The sequence below is a fragment of the Diorhabda sublineata genome, chromosome 8 (assembly GCF_026230105.1).
Source record: "Diorhabda sublineata isolate icDioSubl1.1 chromosome 8, icDioSubl1.1, whole genome shotgun sequence".
Classification (NCBI taxonomy): Eukaryota; Metazoa; Arthropoda; class Insecta; order Coleoptera; family Chrysomelidae; genus Diorhabda; species Diorhabda sublineata.
Window position 1 is genome coordinate 11745983 of NC_079481.1, and position 22095 is coordinate 11768077.

At 31.3% G+C, this 22095-nt stretch overlaps 3 protein-coding genes across 6 annotated transcripts; 1 reads left to right on the forward strand and 2 right to left on the reverse strand.

The window, feature by feature from the left end:
* Positions 1 to 864: 864 nt before the first annotated feature.
* LOC130448107 (leucine-rich repeat-containing protein 59) lies at positions 865 to 3318 on the reverse strand. Its single transcript, XM_056785315.1, has 2 exons — positions 3234 to 3318; positions 865 to 2980 (listed from the first exon to the last, which is right to left on the reverse strand). The coding sequence occupies exon 2, from the start codon at positions 2767 to 2769 to the stop codon at positions 1879 to 1881; it is 891 nt and encodes a 296-aa protein (XP_056641293.1). The 5' UTR covers positions 2770 to 2980; positions 3234 to 3318; the 3' UTR covers positions 865 to 1878.
* Positions 3319 to 3988: 670 nt separating this feature from the next.
* Positions 3989 to 8630, forward strand: LOC130448103 (sister chromatid cohesion protein DCC1). 3 transcript variants are annotated; one of them, XM_056785309.1, is made up of 3 exons: positions 3989 to 4184; positions 4245 to 5303; positions 6771 to 8630. In XM_056785309.1, exons 1-3 carry the CDS (start codon positions 4168 to 4170, stop codon positions 6874 to 6876), a joined length of 1182 nt encoding a protein of 393 aa, XP_056641287.1. In that variant the 5' UTR covers positions 3989 to 4167; the 3' UTR covers positions 6877 to 8630. The 3 variants fall into 3 exon arrangements, with proteins under 3 accessions (XP_056641287.1, XP_056641289.1, XP_056641290.1); XM_056785311.1 differs by having other exon boundaries at positions 4028 to 4184; positions 5886 to 8630; XM_056785312.1 differs by lacking the exon at positions 6771 to 8630 and adding an exon at positions 6028 to 6741 and having other exon boundaries at positions 4028 to 4184.
* On the reverse strand, positions 7428 to 21153 carry LOC130448108 (dr1-associated corepressor homolog). 2 transcript variants are annotated; one of them, XM_056785317.1, is made up of 5 exons: positions 21025 to 21153; positions 20899 to 20971; positions 20294 to 20555; positions 9894 to 10307; positions 7428 to 7564 (listed from the first exon to the last, which is right to left on the reverse strand). In XM_056785317.1, exons 1-4 carry the CDS (start codon positions 21064 to 21066, stop codon positions 9896 to 9898), a joined length of 789 nt encoding a protein of 262 aa, XP_056641295.1. In that variant the 5' UTR covers positions 21067 to 21153; the 3' UTR covers positions 7428 to 7564; positions 9894 to 9895. The 2 variants fall into 2 exon arrangements, with proteins under 2 accessions (XP_056641295.1, XP_056641294.1); XM_056785316.1 differs by lacking the exon at positions 7428 to 7564 and having other exon boundaries at positions 9871 to 10307.
* Positions 21154 to 22095: the final 942 nt, after the last annotated feature.

The following is a 22095-nucleotide window of genomic DNA, read 5'->3' on the forward strand; positions in this document are numbered from 1 at the left end:
AGTGATAGAAATTTATTTCCTTTTTAAAACAGTATATCCTTTAGACTTTACTTTGAGGAATCAATGAAAAGTCTCCATTCCTCTGACCTATGTTCGTAACACAGTTTTAACATCAAGCTATCAGTGTCATTGCAGCCATTCTCTTTAGAAAACAAATCAACATAAGAATTGTGACGTTTAAAGTATACTGTAACTTTAAGTCCCGTCTTAAGCAGATTCCACTATTTCAAAATTAAATTTAACACTTCAGCTTTTTCTTTGGGCAAATCCAAATATCATGAGATCAATAATTGGTTACTGAAATCCGGTGCTTGAGGACTGACAGGAGCTGTGAATTCTGTTTCAGTTTGTTCGTTCTCAGAATTGTTTAAACTTTCTTCAATAATATAAACTGGAGAAGGCACAAGAACTTATTCCTAATGAGGGAGTGTTTTTTTGTTACAGAAAACACCTCCATATTACCATATGCTTCCATTTCTTCGAAAAGCCTTTGATATTGGTCAAGCAAAAATAACAATAACTTATGTGACTGGTATATTCAAGCTTTAGCGCTGCTTTACCAAAAGGCATTGCTGAATATTGTCCATTGCATGACATCTTGGACGATTTAGCTGTTAACTAACATCCAAAGGTGAATAATGGGAAAGTGACAATTTGGCAAAAAAAATATTGAAACTATTTTAGACGTGAATATCAGAAACTGATATTTTTCTGTTAAATTTGAGGTACTAACAATAAAATGCACAACATATTTGGTTCCAATACCATTGAGTGTTACCTAGAATTTATATGCCAAGGTGGTTACTAAAATGCTAAAAATATACTTTGGCCAATTTAAGTTGGATATGAATAAAACTTAGTAGGAATTACAAAATCTTTTATTTCAAAAAATACAAAATTTTCTTATTGTTTTCTACATTCCTTTACTTGATATTAACATTTACGCATAGTAATAATTATTTACAAGTAGTTATAAAACTTCGATTCAATTAATATATACAATGTATATTTATTTTTTTTTATCGAAACCTCTTGAGATCTTGGATTGTTATTTTATTTGAATTTTATTCTAATATCTTAACAATTCGTTTCTCATTAGGATCATTATCAAAAGAACTAACTAAAATTACATAAAAAATGTGTTAAAATACTTTTTTTAAGGTATAAAAAGTTTTACTAAATTTTAAGTCTTGTATTGTCCAGTTTAAGACCAACTTTTTTGATAATGCTCCTAGTGAGGAGCAAAGCTTTAAGAAAATAAAACAAATTTCAAATAAAATATCAACTCACAAGCATAAAAAAAACGAAAGGTTGAAGAAAACAAATGATTATTTATGTAGAACTATTGTTTGTCAGTTAGATTTTTGTACAAATTTTCAAGGTATTGTTTTGATAAAGTCCACCATACAAAATCTTTTATTTCAAAAAATACAAAATTTTCTTATTGTTTTCTACATTCCTTTACTTGATATTAACATTTACGCATAGTAATAATTATTTACAAGTAGTTATAAAACTTCGATTCAATTAATATATACAATGTATATTTATTTTTTTTTATTGAAACCTCTTGAGATCTTGGATTGTTATTTTATTTGAATTTTATTCTAATATCTTAACAATTCGTTTCTCATTAGGATCATTATCAAAAGAACTAACTAAAATTACATAAAAAATGTGTTAAAATACTTTTTTTAAGGTATAAAAAGTTTTACTAAATTTTAAGTCTTGTATTGTCCAGTTTAAGACCAACTTTTTTGATAATGCTCCTAGTGAGGAGCAAAGCAAAGAAAATAAAACAAATTTCAAATAAAATATCAACTCACAAGCATAAAAAAAACGAAAGGTTGAAGAAAACAAATGATTATTTATGTAGAACTATTGTTTGTCAGTTAGATTTTTGTACAAATTTTCAAGGTATTGTTTTGATAAAGTCCACCATACAGGTACATCATCATACAGCTTATTTAAATCTTGAATAACAATATTTTTTGCAGTATCCATTATATTTTTAGAATTGTATGCTTTAAAAATAACAAACCCTATATAAAGTGCTGCCATAAAGAAAATCCATTGGATAATAGTTGAAAACAATGAATAAGAGGCAGTTTTCATTGAATTATTGTTTTTCACTTTTTCTTTATTGTTTTTACGATTTTTATTTGATTTTTTTGGTTCCATAGTATTTCCATTTAAAATCTTCTTTTCCTTTTGTTTTTCTTTCTTCTTCATATTTTTCTCTTCTTGTTTCTTTTTTTGATTGAATTCTAACTGTTTTTGTCTATCCTTGTTCCTCATTTCGAGTTCAGCAGACACTTGATTTTCCAATTTGGTGAAAAAATCCACAATATTTTTAGCACAAGCTTGGCACTCTTTAGTGTTAATACATAGACCTGCTACTTTAGCGACAGCTGGAACTAGAGGATTATCTTTCAAATCAAGCCACTTTAAATTTTTCAATTTACTAAAACTTAAAGGTAGGTGTTGCAGTTGGTTCTTGTATAAATCTAGATGTTTTAGTTTTACCAAATTTCCAAAATCTTCAGGTAATTCTGTAAGTTCGTTTTTGCTCAAGTCCAATTTGGTGAGGTGTGTTAATAATGTAAAATTTTTGGGTAAAAATGTTAAAGTATTGTTAGATAAATCCAAGCTGTGCACTCGTTTTAAACTCAATATATCCTTAATTGGAACTTCATTTAACTCAGACATACTAAGATCCACTTCACCATCGTTGAATCGTTCTTTTACATTCACTTTTGGTGGTGCCATTTCAACTACTGGAACTATACGTTGTAGAGAAGACACGTATACAAATCTAATTCCACATAAACACAATCGCCACAACCTAACCTATTTTCTTCTCTTTCTTGAAACTACAATATGTATTCAAACGCATAAGCGAATACAGCTACATAAAGAAGTGCACTAATTTAACAGCCGAAAATTATTTTCTATTTAAATTTTGATCTTCTTGAGTTTTCTAAAATGATAATTTTCTTTTATACTCAAATGATTTCTTTTCGGTTCTTTTTTTCATTACTTATAACTTTGAACAACTTTTATCAATATATAAAACGGTTTAGGGGACAAACTACTTAAAATAATTATTTTAAAAAAACTAGAAATTTAAACAAATCACTAAGCTACGATAAGGGAGCTTGAAACTGTTTGAAAATATCAGAAATACTGAAGAACACAAGAAAAAAACGCAAAAAAATAAAGAAAGAATTTACCTGGGAACATAAAGAAATGACGTCCAAAATATAACCTAAAAATGTGTAACTTTTCTCTATATATAAAGCACTTCTAATTAATTGATTCTCATTCAAGCGAATTATACTATTTACACGAGTCGGTTTCAACAAGAAATCCTGAATCGATGGAATGAGAGTATTGTACTGATCCTTAATTCTGAATTTCAATTTTTTTTCAAGGGATACTGTTTTTGATTTATTAATTTAAAGCACACGAAACCGAGACACAAATTTAAGATTGCTCTCCAGTCGAAATTATACAAATGACTTCATTTGACGCTCTAAGCCAGCGTCGAGTATCAATATGAAATTGTACCTTTAAGTGTATATGAACGATTTTGCACTTATGTGTTAACCACAGACACTATGTCCGTGATTAGGTTAAGTTAGGTATATATGTCTATGGTTTAAGCGAACCTTCTATAAGACCATAGACACAGTATTACTGAAATGCGTATTTGATTAAATTCGTGTTCAAATATTAGAAAAAGATACAAAGAAAATCATCTTGTTAAACGTTCTTTCCAATTTCTCATATCACCGTTCTGTTTCTCTACTCCATTATTTCATTCCACTTATCACCGCACAGTGGAGCAAAGATAGCTTTACCTTAGCGTATATAGACTGTTTCTATCTAAAGCTGGCATAACTTTTCAATATAGAAAGTATATGAATCGCATAGTCTATAGTATTACTATGTCTATGGATAAGACCCTTGAATCGAAATATCCGTTATCGATAAAAGACAGAATAATCGATTACTGTACCCCTTATCAATGCTCTGTGATTTTAACCATACAATATATTCAAATTAATCTTTTCAAATCAAAATACTATTACATGTAAACCAAAAAGAAAATAATTATTAATACATGCTCTTGTCTGGAATTTATAATTCACAACTTTTGTTATAATGGAAAATAAGAAAGAGTAAGTTTAACTTTAACTAGATTTAGTAGTTACTTTGTTTTTGTATTTCATTTATTCTAGACGAAATTTGAAGAATGTTGAAGAAATTCTTTCTTTAGCGAAACTATCCCCTCGAGAATTAAAACCAGTTTTCCAAGCTTTGTTTTTTACGGATAAAAACTTACATCAACATAATTATAAATTGTTACAATTGGATTCGCAATTATTAGAAGAAATAAATGTGGGATCCAAATTATATTTCAAAGGAGAAAAAGATGATGAAGTCGTTATATGCTCAGATACAAAAACATTTCATGTTGTAGAAGCCGAAACCTCTAATAGCTTATTGTTAACACATGGTGCAAAATTTAATAAGGATATTGAAGATGATGTAGAGTCCACAGTTACAGATGTGACTGTGGCAGGAATATTTTATGATTACTTGGAAACTACATTAAATAAACCACATTTAAAGAAAATCGACAAGTTACTAGAAAATTCTATATATAAAGGACCAGAATATGAATGTGATGTAGACATTAATAATTTATTTACTTTTGAAGAATTGTGCGAGAAGGTACAAGCTTCTATCGAAGAAATAAAAGAAGCGTTAAACTCAATGACTGTTGTAGAAATAAATGGAAAAATTAGAACATTAGATCTTGAGTATCATTTCCGGGTATTAACATATATGCTTAAATTAATTGATGAAAATTCATGGGAACTTGATGAAGTTGATTTCCAAGAAACTTTAGATTCATTACAAACTTTAGTTCCCAAAGAGATTCTCGAAAGTTTATTTGAAAAATATACTGAAGAATCAAAAGAAATTGATGGAATACCTTTATATAAATACAGAGAAGATAAAGTGTGTACATTTTTTGCTCAAGTTTTATTACATCAGACTGGAAAATTTAATTTAGATGAATTTCTGCAAGCTTGGAAAGAGTCTGTGCCTGAAGGTCTAAAGCCCACAGAGGAAATGTTATATGGAATCGCCATTATTGATAGAAAATCAGTTCCTAATACTATAAGGGCTTTTGAAGAGAGCAGCTTACCAGAAAATATAAATGAAAGATTTAAGATTTTGTTCAGTGCTAAAGAAAAATGGACTGTGCCAGAAATATCACCTTATATCAAGTAAGATAATATATTTATATAAAATAGAATTCACATATACTTACTATGTTAAATTATTTGTGGTTCTGAATACAACTAAAAGAACTGTTTTTACTTACAATATAAAAAATCTATTATAATCAAATAGATAAAATTTAATTATAATATAAAAAAATTGTTCATGAATTCTTATAGCCAATTCTAGCATTAGTGTCCTCAAATAGATCTACCAAATAAGCATCGCTAGCTTCCTAGAAATCCATAACTGATGAACTTTGAAAATGTAAATCTGTTTTAAAATCCTGTGCAAATTCACGACTTAATCGTTGAAATTGCAATTTTCTGATATTTAATTCAATACTCTTTACAAAGAGTAACACTATTTGGTCTATAGCGATGCAGTTTTTTTACGCCACTAGTAGCTGGCGCGCTTTTACGGGCAGCTTTTATTGCCGATTGTTTACAAGGAGCTTATGCTCTAGTTGATTTTCTAGCTGTTTGTTTGGTACGGGACATTTTTTTATGAAAAATTTCAAAATTTATTTTTATGTACTCTTTACAAATTTGGTCCATTATTTATTGATTTTATTGATGTTTATCTAGGGAGACCTTAGTAAGCAGTGCTGAAATGTAAGAATCAAAAATTTCTTCCCTCATTTTCAAAAAGATAGATTGGTGGGATGATAGGATTTAGCTTCGGAGATCGGTCTTCACTATGCTTAAGACAACTCTGATATCTTTCCAGGAATCAGGGATGGGACTCTATGTGAAGCTAGCACTATGAGCATCTTCATGAGGATTGGTAGCGTTTTTGGATTAGAATCCAATTGATTTCTGGGAATTTTTACGGCTTGAAGGAATCCACAGCCCATGCTATATTTTCTGCCGTAAATACTTAGGAAGTAATCATATGAGATACCTGTATTAAATTTTTTACCTTCTGACAAGTCTGTTTCTTTCTATAATGATGGAAACTGGAAATTAAGTAATTGAGAGAAGCGACAGTTTTTTAATATGTGTGCTAGTCCAGGTACAATCTTCGTTTTTGAGCTGGCTGGGATTTTGCAAAAATCTCGCCACGTTTTCCTTTTAGATTTATGCAGCTGTACAAATTATGTACTTACCTTATTTTTGTTTATTAAAATGAAAAAAATTAAGACAAGAATTGAAATAAATTTTGAAAAGAAACCTAAAGATAATACTTATATATTGGAAAATAATCCTAAACATTTCATTTTAGAAATTCTTCATCACTGATTTATGATGTTATACAGGGGTTTACATTTTGGGTCATAGAAACTTTCAAATATATACCCTATACTCTTACAGTATAGGGTTTGTGAATGTTCGAAATCAATTTACTTTGTGTTTTGTAGCCATTTTCAAAATTTGAATATAGTAATTATAACAGTTATACAGGGCTACAAGGGGTCGATATCAACCACTTTGAATATTCCTGTAATAAATGATTTTTTTTTCAAATTTTAGGCGTTTGACAACTGAGAAACTGGATGTTAATGCTTTATTAGCGAAACATGCTAGAGCTTCAAAAGTAGATGGAATTAAATACTATTCTGCAAAGCATGGGAAGTGAAGTCCAATAAGAATTAAATTTTGAGTTACAATCTGAGTTTGAATTATCAAATATCATAAAAACAATCGAAAATATGGGAAATACCAACAAAAAAATGAATAGAACTCATTTATGTTTATTATAGTGCCTCATAAAGGGCAATAGAAAATTGTTTTATATTGTTGTTTAACATAAAGCTTTTTTTATATCTCCAGCAATAGTTTTATGGATTTGAATCATATGTTTAAATCTCCTATACTCGTGAACAAAAGAATTGACTCAAGTCATACACTCATATTCAAAAGTCTAGCAGAATATCTGTAGATTCCATTCTTTCTCCGATTTTAGCAACTCAAAGCCTTTAGTCTTAGCTTTATAATGAGTGGTCTATGTTGTTATCGAGTTACTTTTTTGGCAAAAAAAAATCAAATGGAAAGGATCATAAACAATGAAAAAGGATTACAATAGTAAAGAAAATACAAGTTTAAATTATAATTTATTTAGAATTAACTTATGAATATTTAGTATTTTTTCTTCTGGTCCTAATAACAGCTTTCAACCGCTTTTTTATGGATCGATTAAGTTTATTTACTTCTGAGGGACCCTAGTCCGAAGAAGTATGTAAATTTCCATATGACACCCTTTATATCGTGCTACCATCTCATAACCAAGCGTGAAAATCTGTTATCCTCTTCATTGCCATTACATTCTCCAAATACAAATAATGACCGTTATGAATGATTTTGAAGAACTACTGTTGACGTTTCGAGTTAGCAATCTTGTTTCAATTTAAATTTAAAACGCCGCAATTCTTAACTAATTATTTCCCAAACATTGAAAACAAGTTTTCGAAAGCTCAGAATATATTAGAGTTAGTACACTTTGGTGTTTAGTTTTGCCACATTCCCACAACGAAAACGCTCTCGTATAAATATATATCTCAAAATGACAAAATGATTTTTTTTATAATTTAGTATTGAATTATAACATGTTTTGACACATGAAAAGAGAAAAGTCAAATGTCAAATCAACCTTGAAATTAAAAATAACAAATATTAAAATAATCTTCCTCTAGCAGTCTGGATTTCGATAGATTTTGTCATAGAAAAAATCATCAATTTATAATTTCAAAGAAAATAATTGAAAAATTGTAAAAAATTAGTTATTAGGATAAATAAGTACTGAGATTATTGGTTATAAAAAAAATATAAAATTTTAAAATATATTTTGAATAAACATTTAAAATATTGACAAATTGTACGATATGTGAACTATTGAGAGAGACAGTGAACCAAAAGTTTATTTTAAAAGTTGTAATATAAATGTCAATATATGTGGTTTTTGTAAAAATATTCGAATATTAAAAAAATAGTTATAAATGGAAAAAATACTGATATATAAAAGAAAAGAAAAAAAGTAAAAAGGGGAATCTAGAAGTGTTTGAGGACAAAGAAGATAGTCGGGAGGTGTTTGTGTATGAAGAAGACATAGTCTTTGGGGGGAAAATTTAAAAATTTTTTAAAAACTTGTTCGGATATAATAATTAATGAGAATAAATTATAGTAATGAATTTAAAAAAAAAATATAGTTTAGTTCCTCAATTATATGGAGTGATATTGTTTGTTGGTAACATTGGGAAAGAAGTGAAGAAATTCATACATGTGGGATTAATTATAAACTAAAGGTTAGTGTTAGTGTATTTATTGGTACCAATAAAAAAAATGCATGTGTCCAGTTGTACATAAAAAAATATAATAAAATAATTTTTTTTATTTTTATTGTTATTATCATTATATGGTTGAGTTAATTATAATTCTCCATATATAAATATAATACGAAATAATTAAAAAAAATATAGTTAATTTATCTGTATATTCAAAATAAATGCCAGAAACACATAATAAAAATTATGAGCTAACCAAAGAAATTATTAAATTATAATAATCAATTTCTTTTGAAAATTGACGATATGGTTGAACACCTCATAAAATCAATCCAGATAGCAAATTATGGCTCAACCCCAATGAACAAAAAAAAATTACTAAATCCAACACTCTTTCGAGGATAATTAAATAAAAAAATATGGACAAACGGAAATAAAGAAAATTTGGTTCACGCTGACAAGACTAAGTTAAATCATCGTGACTAATTTTCTAGCCAAACACGAAACGAAAGTCATCGCTCAGCGATAATATTTGCCAGTTTTGGCTCCACGTGACTTTTTCCTGTTTAACCATCACGAGAGTGTTGGAGATTCGGTTTTTTCAAAACTCAAACTATTTGAATTGCAGTACTGTACATGCAGTAATTTCAACAAAACTGACACCATTTATTCAAGGTAATATCGTAAAAACGTGAAAATTTTGAAAAAAAAACTACGTTGGAATCATCAGGTTTCTTATTAAACAAGGTTTATGGATACGACGTCGAAGGTGTCCAACAATCTGTTGTTCCGAAAAAGGGACGAAACCAAAAAAATCCATTATAATCGATTGGTAGAGAGGCAATTCATATATTTTTCACCACGAAAATGCGCCGTCACATTCCTTCATGTACGTGACTGATTTTCTAGCCAAATACGAAACGAAAGTCATGACTCAGCGACAGTATTCGCCAGTTTTGGCTCCACGCGACTTTTTCCTGTTTAACCATTACGAAAATGTTGGAGATTCGGTTTTTTCAAAACTCAAACTATGAGAATTGCAATACTGAGAGTCTACTGTACATGCAGTACAGTGGACGTAAAAAATCTACGGAATTATCAGTTTCATATTAAACAAGAGCTGAAACGCGGAAGAGCGATAAATGCAATCTATCAAACGTGAGAAAGTGGTTTAAACTGAAGTTTGGGGTTTAAGCTCAACTTGTAAACTCGCGCCTAAAAAAATGGTAAAAAGGGGGGATATTATTAAGCATTTTGTTGTAGACAATAATTTAATATTTTTATTTCGTTCATGTATAAAGTTTTAAATTAAATGCATTAACAATTCCGGTTGTTTTTGTTAATTAGTAGATAATCAACTTATTTTAAAACTTACCTTCAATTATCATAATCTTCGTCAATATATAAACTATTATCGTTGCTATTTTGACTGACACGGTTAGTAATAGGTAGTAAAGGTGGTACGTTATCGTTAGGATTCACTTTACTAATCGATAAATTACTTGAAGATCTGCTTGTAGTTGTTAGTTGGGGAACGGTAGGTAATTCTTCGGAAGCTATCGTTATGTGCAGTTTTGGTTCATCGGGTTTTAACAGGTTATTAACTGAAAAATTTATCTTGGTACTTTCGGCATTTACTATTTTAGGTCCATATTGTATAACGGGTGTTCTGCTCGTCGACGAACTTTGTTCGTTATCTTCTGTACTGGGAGACGACGGGTGAACTTCTGTACATGGGATATTTTTTTCTTGGATACTTCCTTTCGTCGTTCGGTTCTTATAACTAGTACTGCGCAAAAAAATATTCCTCATCTAAATGCAAATTACGTTTTATTTAAGAAAGAAAGAGCTGAATAGCTCTTTAAAATTGGGTAATATACATGGTATGATCAAATTCAACCCGTATTAGTTCATTTAAACTGCGCGTATTTACGATGCCAAAAATTTGGCAATATTTGACCGGTCAAATTAGACCAAAAAAATAAGAGTAAAGCTATATAAATTCCTATAAAGCTATATAAAGCAATCGAACATATAATTTGATTGTTCCCCATCATTTCCGTGTATGGAAAAAAAATTTTATTCAAGGTCAAAGTTAAAAAAAATGAGTTTTTTGCGATTATCAGCAAAACGGTAAGTTTTTTCATAAAAATACCTCAGACGAAAATTGTAGATCATAAAATCATCTACAAAAAATGCATTAATACTTTTTTTCTACAAGCCACTGTTTCTGAGATATAACGATTCAAAAAGTTGTAAAAGTTATGTTTCAGATTTACTTTCATATTGGCTATTGGCTATAATGATTGCAAGAGAAACTTTAGCAATATCTTCGTAAATTGATAATTTATTTGATGAACTTATGACAGTTCCCAGCAGTCAACAGAAATTTCTTACAAATACTGACAACAAGTCTCGGTTCAATTCAATGGTGAAACCATTAAATACAACAACTTTTTAAATCATTATATCTCAGAAACAGTGGCTTGTAGGAAAAAAGTATTCATACATTTTTTGTAGATAATTTTATGATCTACAATTTTCGTCTAAAGTATTTTTATGATAAAACTCACCGTTTTGCTGAAAATTGCGAAAAACTCATTTTTTTGACCTTTGACCTTGAATAAAATTTTTTCCATAGACGGAATTGATGGGGAAATTTTTAAATTCTATGTTTGATTGTATTTTAAACAATTTCACTGATTTGCAGCTTGATGGGAATTTATGTAATTTTGAATATCTAAATTGACCGGATTATATTGACTAAGAGAAAAAAGTAGAACAGGAGTTTGCTTTAAATTTTATGTTTCCAATGCAATTATGGCTAAGGAATTGTTCAAAATGTTATGTTTCGCTGATTTTTCGAATTCAATCGCGGATGAATTTCGTGGAGGTCATTCCAAATCGCATGTAGTAACAGAAAACATCGATGCTATGTCTAAATTGATATTGAAAGATCGTCATGTGACATACCGTGAGATTGAGGCATACTTGGGCATAAGTTCCACTCAATATTGCATAAACATTTGGCTGTCAAAAAGATTTGTTCGAATTGAATACCCATAATTTGATAATCGCTCAAAAAAAGCTTGTGTCCATTGGGGTAAAGAAATGCTGCAAAAATTCAATTACGGTGCTTCAAAAGACATCTATTTGAAACCGAAACTAAACAACATTTTCTCCATTCAAGACGAGCCAAATTCAACAAAAGTTGTTGGCGCACGAAGCAAATGGTCGCCCGTTTTTTTGAAAAAACTTGACATGTCGTCACCGTTCAATTAGAGCAACGTAAAAATGTCAATTCTGAATGGTATACCAACATTTGTTTGCCAGAACTTTTCGAAAAAATCAGAGAAACAAATCGCAGATGACGAATCATTCTTCACCAAGACACACATCAGTTCAAACAAAAACGTTTTTGAACAGTCAAAACATCGGATAGATGGATCATCCACACTACAGTCCTTGTTTGGCACCCAATGATTTCTTTTTATTCCTGCATATCAAATATAAATTGCGAGGTTTTTCTACATCTAAATGGATATGACGTCGAAGTTGTCCAACGATCTGTTGTTCCGAAAACACGCCGAAACTGGAAAAATCACATCAAAATCCGTTATAATCGATTGGTGGACAGGCAACTCATATATTTTTTCACCCCGAAAAATACGTAAAAGTGTTTTTTGATCATGTCTAATTTGATCACATGGTAGACGTTTTGATTTAAAAAAGTACATTATTATACGAGGTGTCACAAAAAAATACGGTGAATGAATTTTAAAAGCAGCAATTACTGACACTGTATGCATTCAAACTAATATTTCTCATACCTCACATGTTGAGACAACCGAAAAGTTAGCTATTATTTCCGTTTTACTGAGATCGTGTCTGCAGTAACTTTCGTTAAGAATTCATCGGCGTCAAATTTGATATTAAGTTAAAAAAAGTGCCAAAGAGGCACACGAAATATTGAAATCTCTTTACGAACTTCTTAAATATGGTGGAGAAAAACTAAATAAACATATTCGTCAACTAATTGAGCAGATATGGAAACAAAACAAAATCCCAGACGAGTGGAACACAGGTGGAGAATGAAAATACAGTGAGATACATAAAAGTACAAAGACCCAACTGGACTGGGTACAAAATGAGAAGAAAACCAACTGAAATGATAAAAAAAATTAGTATAATCGACACCTTTGTGACAAAGGAGAAGAAACAGACCGAGAAAGACTTGGAGAAACAAAATAGAGGAGGACGTAAAAGCACTTATATAGAGAACTGGTGAAGAAAATACCGGAACCGAAAGGAATGGAAAATAATAACAAAAGCAGCCAAGACAAACGATAAACTATAAAGAAAACCAAAAAAAATAGAGAACGAAGGAATCCACCCCAAAAAAGGATTTTAAAGCACTAAAAGCGATAGCCATAATCCAAAGGATTGGAAGGCATGATGATGATGGTTTACGGTGATAATTAACTTTTAATTTCATTATCGACCTTGACATCAGTCTCCACTAAACTCAACTACAACGTGCCTTCAATCACGCTTTCAACTTCATTGACCTCCTCTACGGTACCATGATAGGTTCTTTAGAGGTGTGACTTCATCTTGGTATACAAAAAAGTCGCAGGGGGCAATATCGGTACAATAGGATGGGTGTAGCGTCTTTGGAATGCTTTTTTCGCCAAAGCTATTGCACAATCAATGAGGAATGAACCGATGTTCAATTACAAATCACACACGGAAAACGCAAGCCCTCAGCCGCCGCTCGAGGTTGCTGATACAGGAGGGTCTAGTCACTGATTGACCGCCAGGAATATATTTAAAGAATACAGGTTAAAAAGGCAGAATGTCACAGAATCCTAAATTTGCAAGAGAGGAAAATTAAAGTTTCAAACCCTGTATCTTTAACAAAAATACATGTGCAAATGTCAAAAAAATAAATTTGTTTTTCTTAACATATTGACAATATTCGACACTGCATAAAGAAACCCTCGAAATATTGCAATGAATAAAAAATGTTTTATTGTCGTTATTACATTTTGTAAATTGCAAGAAGGGAAATGTCCACTTTTGTTTAGTCAATCTACAATGTCATCGTCTTGCTTTTTTCCAATGTGTTTTTTCTTCGAGTTGCCACGTCGGAATTATTGCTTTCTTGACTATGAGGGAGTGTAGAATAAAACTCATCGGCCTCCGGATTGCAGGTCCTTAAATTTTTCAGCACTTATAGGGAGCATGCTTAAAAAATTTTATGTCATGCAGTTGTTTTACAAACTTTAAAAGCCTATCTTTGTTCAAATACCCGGGTAGTTCAAATTCAAGTGTGTCCAGTGTCAATTTTCGTTCATCTATAATAACGTTGCTTTCCCACATGCAGTGGTGCAACACAAATCTTGGATGATCTTTGACAACTCTGAGCTCACTAACTGGACGTGTTTTCAACGGACACTGTTTCCTGTATAAGGACGTCATATGTGTGGTCCAGCTTCTGAAGTAGCTTACAACACGTGAAATGGACTCGGCTTAACTCTATCTACCCGAAACACTTGAATCCATTCACTAGGCAGTTCTACTACAGTCTTCTGTTTTATTAGTCCAAAATCTTTTTCCAGTTTTCCTTGAATATGAACTAGGTGATGAATGTAGCGGAAGAGCGTATAGTTTTTGTTTCAGCCTCCACAGGAGCCGCAGAAAATTTCCAAATTCTTTACGCGGTGATCCAGAAAATTGTAAAGAAAGTGATGTAACTGCGTCACTTCCTTTACCTCCAAATGTCTTTGGGTAAACGTAGAAAATACTTTGTGCAGTGGAAAGAACATGTATAATTCATGAATAGACGGACAGCTGTCCTTTATAGTAAACATCGTTTATAGTAATATTAGTAACTGGAAGGTTCTTTGCAAAATCCATGCATATAGCTTCTCGAGTTTCATCTGTTCAACTTGCAAATTTAGCAACTTTTTTCCTTTTGTAAAACTGTAAAGCCTTCAGTTTATGCAACTTATTGCTGGTTTCCAGTCTTCTGATTTCAGCTTTAATTTGATTTAGTTCATTTCCTGATGTAGTCAACGTTTGTGCTTGCAAAGATTTAATTTTTGCCAAAAACTCGTCGCAGCATTTTTTCAATGTTGAGCTCTTCCGGTAAATAAAATTTTGAAGATTTTTTAATACTATAATGGTTTCGTCGTCCCTTGAATGATTTGATGTGTTGCTATGTTTCCCATGTCTGTCTACTGGAACCATACCAGCCATTGTGTACACTGATCAGAACACACAAATAAATGTTCTGTTCATTTGTACTTTTCAGTAGGTTGAAATTTCTTTTTATACTTTGCCTTGCAGCCGGTGGAACGTTTTCAAAACATTTTAAGCGTTTGCACTCACAGTCTTCATTTACGACAAACATAATCGTGGATATATAAAAAAAAACAATAAAAGTTGCCTCTAGTAAGTGCAATATTTAGATTTTTTCAGAGAGTGTACATTTACAACTAAATTATTTTATAAATAATAAATCGAAATAAATAAATTTATTTATCCGTCCTGTATAAGTATTAATCAACTCGCTATACATTTTTTGTATTACTCATCACAAATCTATTGCTGACATCATAATTCAAAGGTTTCCATTCATACGTTGACTGAATATTACTCTAATTGCGAATCTGATGCAATAAAAATAATCAAAACATTAATTCAAACAATTTCATTGATAAGGATATTTTACGAAAGGGGTAATTAACTGACAAAATAACGAATATTGGTTCAAACCGCGTACAGAAATTGATAGAAATACTATTCCCTTATCCGGATAGTCTCAGTTACTGATCTAAAAGAACAGTCTAAGGTATCAATTTTATTATTGGGGCAGTCAGTAGGATTAGAGAAAAATATTATTATTCACTTACATTCGATATTTTTTCTTTTAATTTATTGCGTAGCTCCGGTTTACTTTTTTGATTTTACACTGACACTTCTAATAAGTTATTGTTCGTTGCTATGGTAACGCAATATATTGTTTATGCATGGAACTGATCTAAGCTAACTAGATATCAATACATCCTCGTTGATGCCCGTTGATATAGAGCAACGACAGTAGGATATCATTTCAAGCAAAATTTTGGTAACAGCCAATGAAAATTATGAAGGTATGAAAGACAGATCAATATTCGCGCCTCTTAACAAAGATGTTGATCAAATTATTGATGATACAAACTTCCCACATAGTACAGAATCTACCTTAGCCTTGACTCAATGAAAAATCAACCTGAAGGAGTAGTTGAATTTACAACAGAATTTCTCGATATTGTCAACATTTCAGACTTAATTTAGGCGAATCACAAGGACTATGGAATGGTGTAAGACTCGTATGTATGTGTGTACGCACGTGTGTGTGTGCGCGTCTTTGTGTGTGTGCTCGTGTGAATACCCGTGCACGCGTTTGTGTTCGTGTGTGTATGCGTGCGCGCATGTGTTTGCTTGCCTTCGCGTGAGTGTGTGTGTATGCGGGCGTGTGTGTGTGTGAAAGAAAATGGCTTGGAAGCAAGTCTATCAGCCAAAGAATTTTTTAATGATTCCATCTAAATAATAATTTTAATATTCTTGATATAATTTACTAACAGTTCTAAAGTTTGTCGGTTATCTATGCTTAAAAGGTGTGTATGGCTTGAAGGTAGGGGTGTTTTGTTTAATAAGCGACTGTAATAAATTTTTTCTTTTATGAATGTGATTGCTACTCTGCATCCAAAGGAAATGTGATTGAGATCAGCATTAGAGTTATCATCGCAGGTACAGGCTGATGATTGTAAAATACTCAACTTGACAATATGGTTGACGTATCTCCCATGACCAGTCTTCGTTCTAAGAATACTTGCTGAGTAAAATTTCGAAGTTTTCGATAGTTTATTTACAACCTTTATTATATTTTTTGTTAATTATCTGATCAATATCTATAGAGAAAAAAATGATTGAAGATTCAAAAATTTTGTAGGTAGTTTAAACATTTCAGTAAGACCGTCATATTACGTGATTTCATAGGCACATATGTTAGGAGACTTGATTACCAAATTGTCGAGAAAAATGTACTGAAACACAACTTAAATAGGACAAGGAAAGGGGCTGGGAAGGCCTGGTATTACGCCTTCATGAAACGGCATAAGGACAAGGTTACCCTTCGACAACATGAGAAAACTTCTTTAAATCGAGCTAAAGGCTTTAATAGGAAAAACCATCGAATCTTGGATGCGTTCATATTCTGGCAGTGCTGTAAACCAGTATCAAATAAGCTGGCTTATTAATGAGACATATGAACGCGCAGCCACGATCGGTAATGTTGTCAATGGATTTAAAGCTGGTACCTAGCTTGTAAACCGGAACATATTTCAAGATCATCAACTTAATTATAAAACAAGATGCAACAAGAAAAAGGTAAAAATTCAAGACAGTGAATAGTCGACTGAAGAAGAAGACATAGTCTTTGACAATTCAGAAGATGAAGAATAAGAAAATGATTGTACGAAATGTGGGCAAAGATACTATAATAAAAAAGGACCAAAAGTGGATAAAATGTGTGCGCTGCTATAACTGGAATCGTGAATCTTGCGCCACTAACTCCGATATTTGTGATGATTGTCTGAATTAATCTTATTCAATCGGTTAGTTTTAGACTTGGAAGCGGACATATAGTTAAAAGAACCATAGTAAGAATTCAGCGTATGAGAACTCTGCAACTCTAAGCAGTATAGTTTCGTTGGAGCCCCATTGAAGGTGGTTGAGGGTTTTAATTATATTCAGATTTTTACATCATGAATATGAGTCGAAAATCGAAAGTTATACCAAGGATTATACACTGATTCAGAATAGGTGAAGACGAGTTATCAAGGACAATTTAAGGTCAGTAAGTAGATGATGTAAATAGGTGTCGGTTGCGCAGTCACTACAAAGCACGAACTCACAGTTCTTTCCGATTACGTGTAGTGTCCTTGAAGCTTTCGAATTTATAGCTCCTTCCCCATATGACTCTCTTTCATCCATACAGTTAATTAAAACCATATTCACCGATCATCCAATATTCCAAAACATTCACGACATCTACCGAACTCTTGATATAAAAATCTCTTTCATCTGACTTCCATTGCACACTGGAATCACTGGAAACGAATCTGCACATCGCGATGCCAAAGAAGCCGAAATGAATCCTCTTTAAATCCTAGTTCAGCGTGTCAATGATCTAAAGACTTCAAAAACCTCATTCAAGAATCTTGTCGCTAAACAGTATGTCCCACGATGAGTTAAAACTATCTGTATATGGCAAAATGCTTATAGTAAAATGATGAAAATTTTTACGTTTGCGTTTTCGGATACGATCTTTTTAACTAAAATATTTTCAAAGATGGCCGACTTCCGGTTCTACAAATAACAAAGTTGTTATTTGTAGAACTGTAACTTTGTTATTTTAAATGGAACACCCTGTATATTAATACATTTTTTAAATCTACGTGAAATATTAGTATACTTTTGTCTAAAAACTTTTTTCGAAAAATGCATACTTTTTGAGTTATTAATTTTTTTGTAAAAAATGTGACCGTTGCAGACCATTATAAATTATTTTTTTACGAGGACACCCTTAAAGATATGGTTTCTTTTCGGTTGGTTTTAGCAAGGTCAGACGTATTTGGAACTATGTTGAAAAATTTTACATTTTATACAGGGTGTGTATAAAGTGTTCAAATTTTAACTTATTAAATATCAAATTTCTTTATTTTTTTAAATAGAACCACCCGGTTTTTTCTATTTTAATGTATTCAGGGATAAAAAATAAGGCAAATTCATATATACTCTCCCATACCTAAACCGAGCTAAAATAGCTCGTTCTCAATTTAATAACTAATAAATAAAATTTAGACCAACACCTGTATCTCTAAAAATTTACAGAAAACATTCAATATCTGGATAACGTTAAGGTATATGGAGCACTACACAACACCCACCCATTTGCCCCTAAACTTTTTGAATAGGTGGGAAGCTGAGACAATAAGAAGACTCCGCATCAACTACAAAAAACTATCATCAAAACTATTTGATGTCGTCAGAAAGTCGTCCTGTCTGTCAAAATTTTGACGCTGTCGAGGCTTGTGAAATAAGATCGCATTTTTTTGAGAATGGTGCAAAATAATAGACTCTCCCCAATAGTTGGAAGGTGAGAGATGAATTTTAAAATAGATGTTATTTGAGAATCATGAAGTGGTTTCCTAGTGTTTGCCTGTTCATTCTTCATGCATGCCTATTGCCTCAATTGATGGTAACATTAACACTCCATCTTTTTCGTGGCCTTTTTTATCTTTCAATTAATTAATTGCATCTTTTCCTGTATATATGTTACAAAAAACTCCATCAAGTACTGAATCTTTTGCCAATAGATGAGCATTTTCATTACCATATACTCCAATATTTCCTTTAGCCCAAGTAAATGTCATACTGATTTAATAATAAATTTTGATGTCGCATATAATAGGACATTTGAGGTACCTAGAATCAAAAACCGCCATATTTTTTCGAAGTTTCGAATTTGATATTGTTTCTTATAGATTTTTCTATGCTATCTTCAGTACAACTGTTATTTTGTTGCAAATCCACCACATCCTAGTGTATTTTGAGGTCAGAGTTGAGGTTTAGTTGCAATATCCACCAAGTCTAAAGGCAAATGCTCCATTTTCAGTTTCAAAATCCGCCAAATCCTACAATAGGCGCATCTAGTTTCTCTGCGAGCTATTTACCCTTTATGCTTTATTTTTCACAAGGTGTTTGGATTGATTGAGAAAGATTTGAAAAAGAAGGACATTATTCTTAAACCAGAAGAGTATGAAGAATATCTGGGGAAACTTGGAACCGTTGATCATGTTGGAGTCCTGGTTAAAAACTGGAAGTCTGATTCTGAAAAAGTGAAAAAAAACCAAACTTGTGGCACTCAAATTCAATCCATCAAAAATGATTACAGTAAAAAAAGAACAAGAAGAAAAATAACATTCTGATCGAGGGTGAAGTCTTTTATAGAACTGAAACTTGTCAAGTAAAATCTGTCACAAAACCAAAGTTTAATATTTCTCACATAAACTCAAAAGCCATCAACAAGGGGGTTAGCCTTAGATTTCATTGCACCGACAGAAATTCTAATGCATTTATATCACATACGATTTATTTGATGTAAATTTGTATTACTACTTAATCCATATAAAGAACATCCATAGTAATAGGGTCATAGTCACAACTCATGGTAACAAGTCTATGCAATCACATAATAAAAGCAAAAATTGTTACTAGTGAACAATCCAGCAAAGAAGTACATATACAAAGGATAACCTTTCCAATTCCAATTTGACGGGGTTCAATTAAAGTCAATTCCAGTCTTTATGCATGGCATGTTATATGAGGCATATTCTAGAGTTAAGAGTCAAATTATGTTTAAAGTTTACCTTCCAAATGAAAATCCTCAACATATGTGCAATATAATATGGAAGGAAATATTAGATTAAGACCCTTTCAATATTAAAGCTGTTATGACAAAATATAGGTTGATAAACTTGTAATTTTCTATTTAAATAACTAGTTATTATTATATCAATAAAATTGAAAATTATTATTCATATTTCATCAGTATGTAATTCTTATTTAAATATAATTTCTAGAAAACACAATTTACCAAAATGAATAATATAAAGTAAAGCTCGGACATCCAGGTACTAGTGATAAAATGAAATGAATATTTACCTAACTAAACTTTGACTTGGTTCATCTACAAAAGCTTCTTCTTTTTGAAAAGAACCCTCCTCGAATAAAGCATTGTTTTCATTATCTTCCTGAACACTAGCGTCTGGAACATTTTTAACTAGATCTTTCAAAAAATCAAAACGACTTTCTGACAAGATACACTGTTTCATATGGGACGGAGTCAACGTTTTAGCATTTCTTGCTTGCGTTATTTGCATAGATTTTGTTAAAAGTGATTCAACAAACAATTCCAATGTTCTAGGTATGTAAATATTAAGGAATTTTCTTTAATTATTGCAAAACACCATTATGCCTTTCAAAGTACAAAAGACAAATAATTGAAGGATATATAATATTAACTGATGAATATTTAAAAAAAAACAGTAAATATCGCCTGTAAACATATTCACAAATTAGTTATTCTTCATATAATAATAATCCTTGTAAAATGTATAAGATTTTAGAAAAAATAATATGTACATGTTTACAGTATGGTAACAATATGAATTTAACATAACTAAAAATGCAATCTTGAATAGAAATTTCAGAAAAATAACTTCAATGATCAATAGAGATAACTACACTGCAAATTATGAAAAGGATATAGATTATAACTGGTACAGCTTGTGCTACTTTTCCAACTTCTTCGTCTGTTTGCATAATTTTTTTTATTCTACCCTAAAATAAATTTAATTATAATTTGAACTGAATCATTATTAAATAATACCTACAGCTGGAAACCTTGCATTATATTTTTTCTTTTTTGATGGCATATTTTTATTAATTACTGAACAATGTTTAATGTCAACAAGTTTACAGTAGGTTAGAGTCTAGATATTTTGTATTTAACAGTTGGTATCAGTTCTATGTTTTTAAAAGCCAAAGTCTGTTTTTTGTACTTGAACTATCTGTATTAGGTCAGAAAGTGTACTTTGTCATATAGAATTTCCAATATTTATTGCAGTTTTTCTTTACAGAAATAAACCAAAACATCCATCGATTCAATGTTAAAAAATAATAGTTGCTTTCTAATTTATTAAGTACTTTCTGCACGGAGCCCAAAGGTACATGCATTTCGCGAGCGGAGTGGAAATACAGCACAAATGCTTGGCATACGAGAAGCAATGTTGGTATTTCTAATTCGAGGCTAAAAAGCGTGTTTACACGGTCCACAGATGTTGCAAGCTCCAAACTTATGTATTTCGTGCCGTGCATGACACATGCGTACTAGATCGAATTGTCATATTTGGCATTTTAATACCAAATAATCTGAACTAGTGTTCCTGGAGAATCAATTCATCGTTTATTTTAGTATCCATGATAAATCAAAAGACATCCCAATTAAACTTGACCCCAAAAAGACAACAAAACTGCTGCAAAGGCGCATGTGCAAGCTCTGTTCACAAAGTAGTTGGCAAAGTTCATTAGAAATGGGCCAATTTTACGTCGAAGAGCGTGCTATTTCGAACTTCACCCACGAATTGCATTAGGAATGTACCTTAAGTTTTACGTGTCAAGTGTGAAATTTCAAAACATACCAAATTATTTGGTTATTTGTCGCTGTGTACGGAATACTAAAAACCATAGAGTTAATTGTCGGTAGACCACTCTCTATCTTCCCATACTCTATTCTGATCGGATGGCTATGATGTCGAGTTTAGAGTGGTGGTAAGGCAAGATTTCAATAGATAGAGGTAAACATATGCTCTTTCGATAGTACAATTCCACTTATATGCCGCTCTCTTTATCTTTAATATTAACTCTATACATAATCTGAGGAAATAATGTTGTGGTTCTAGTTC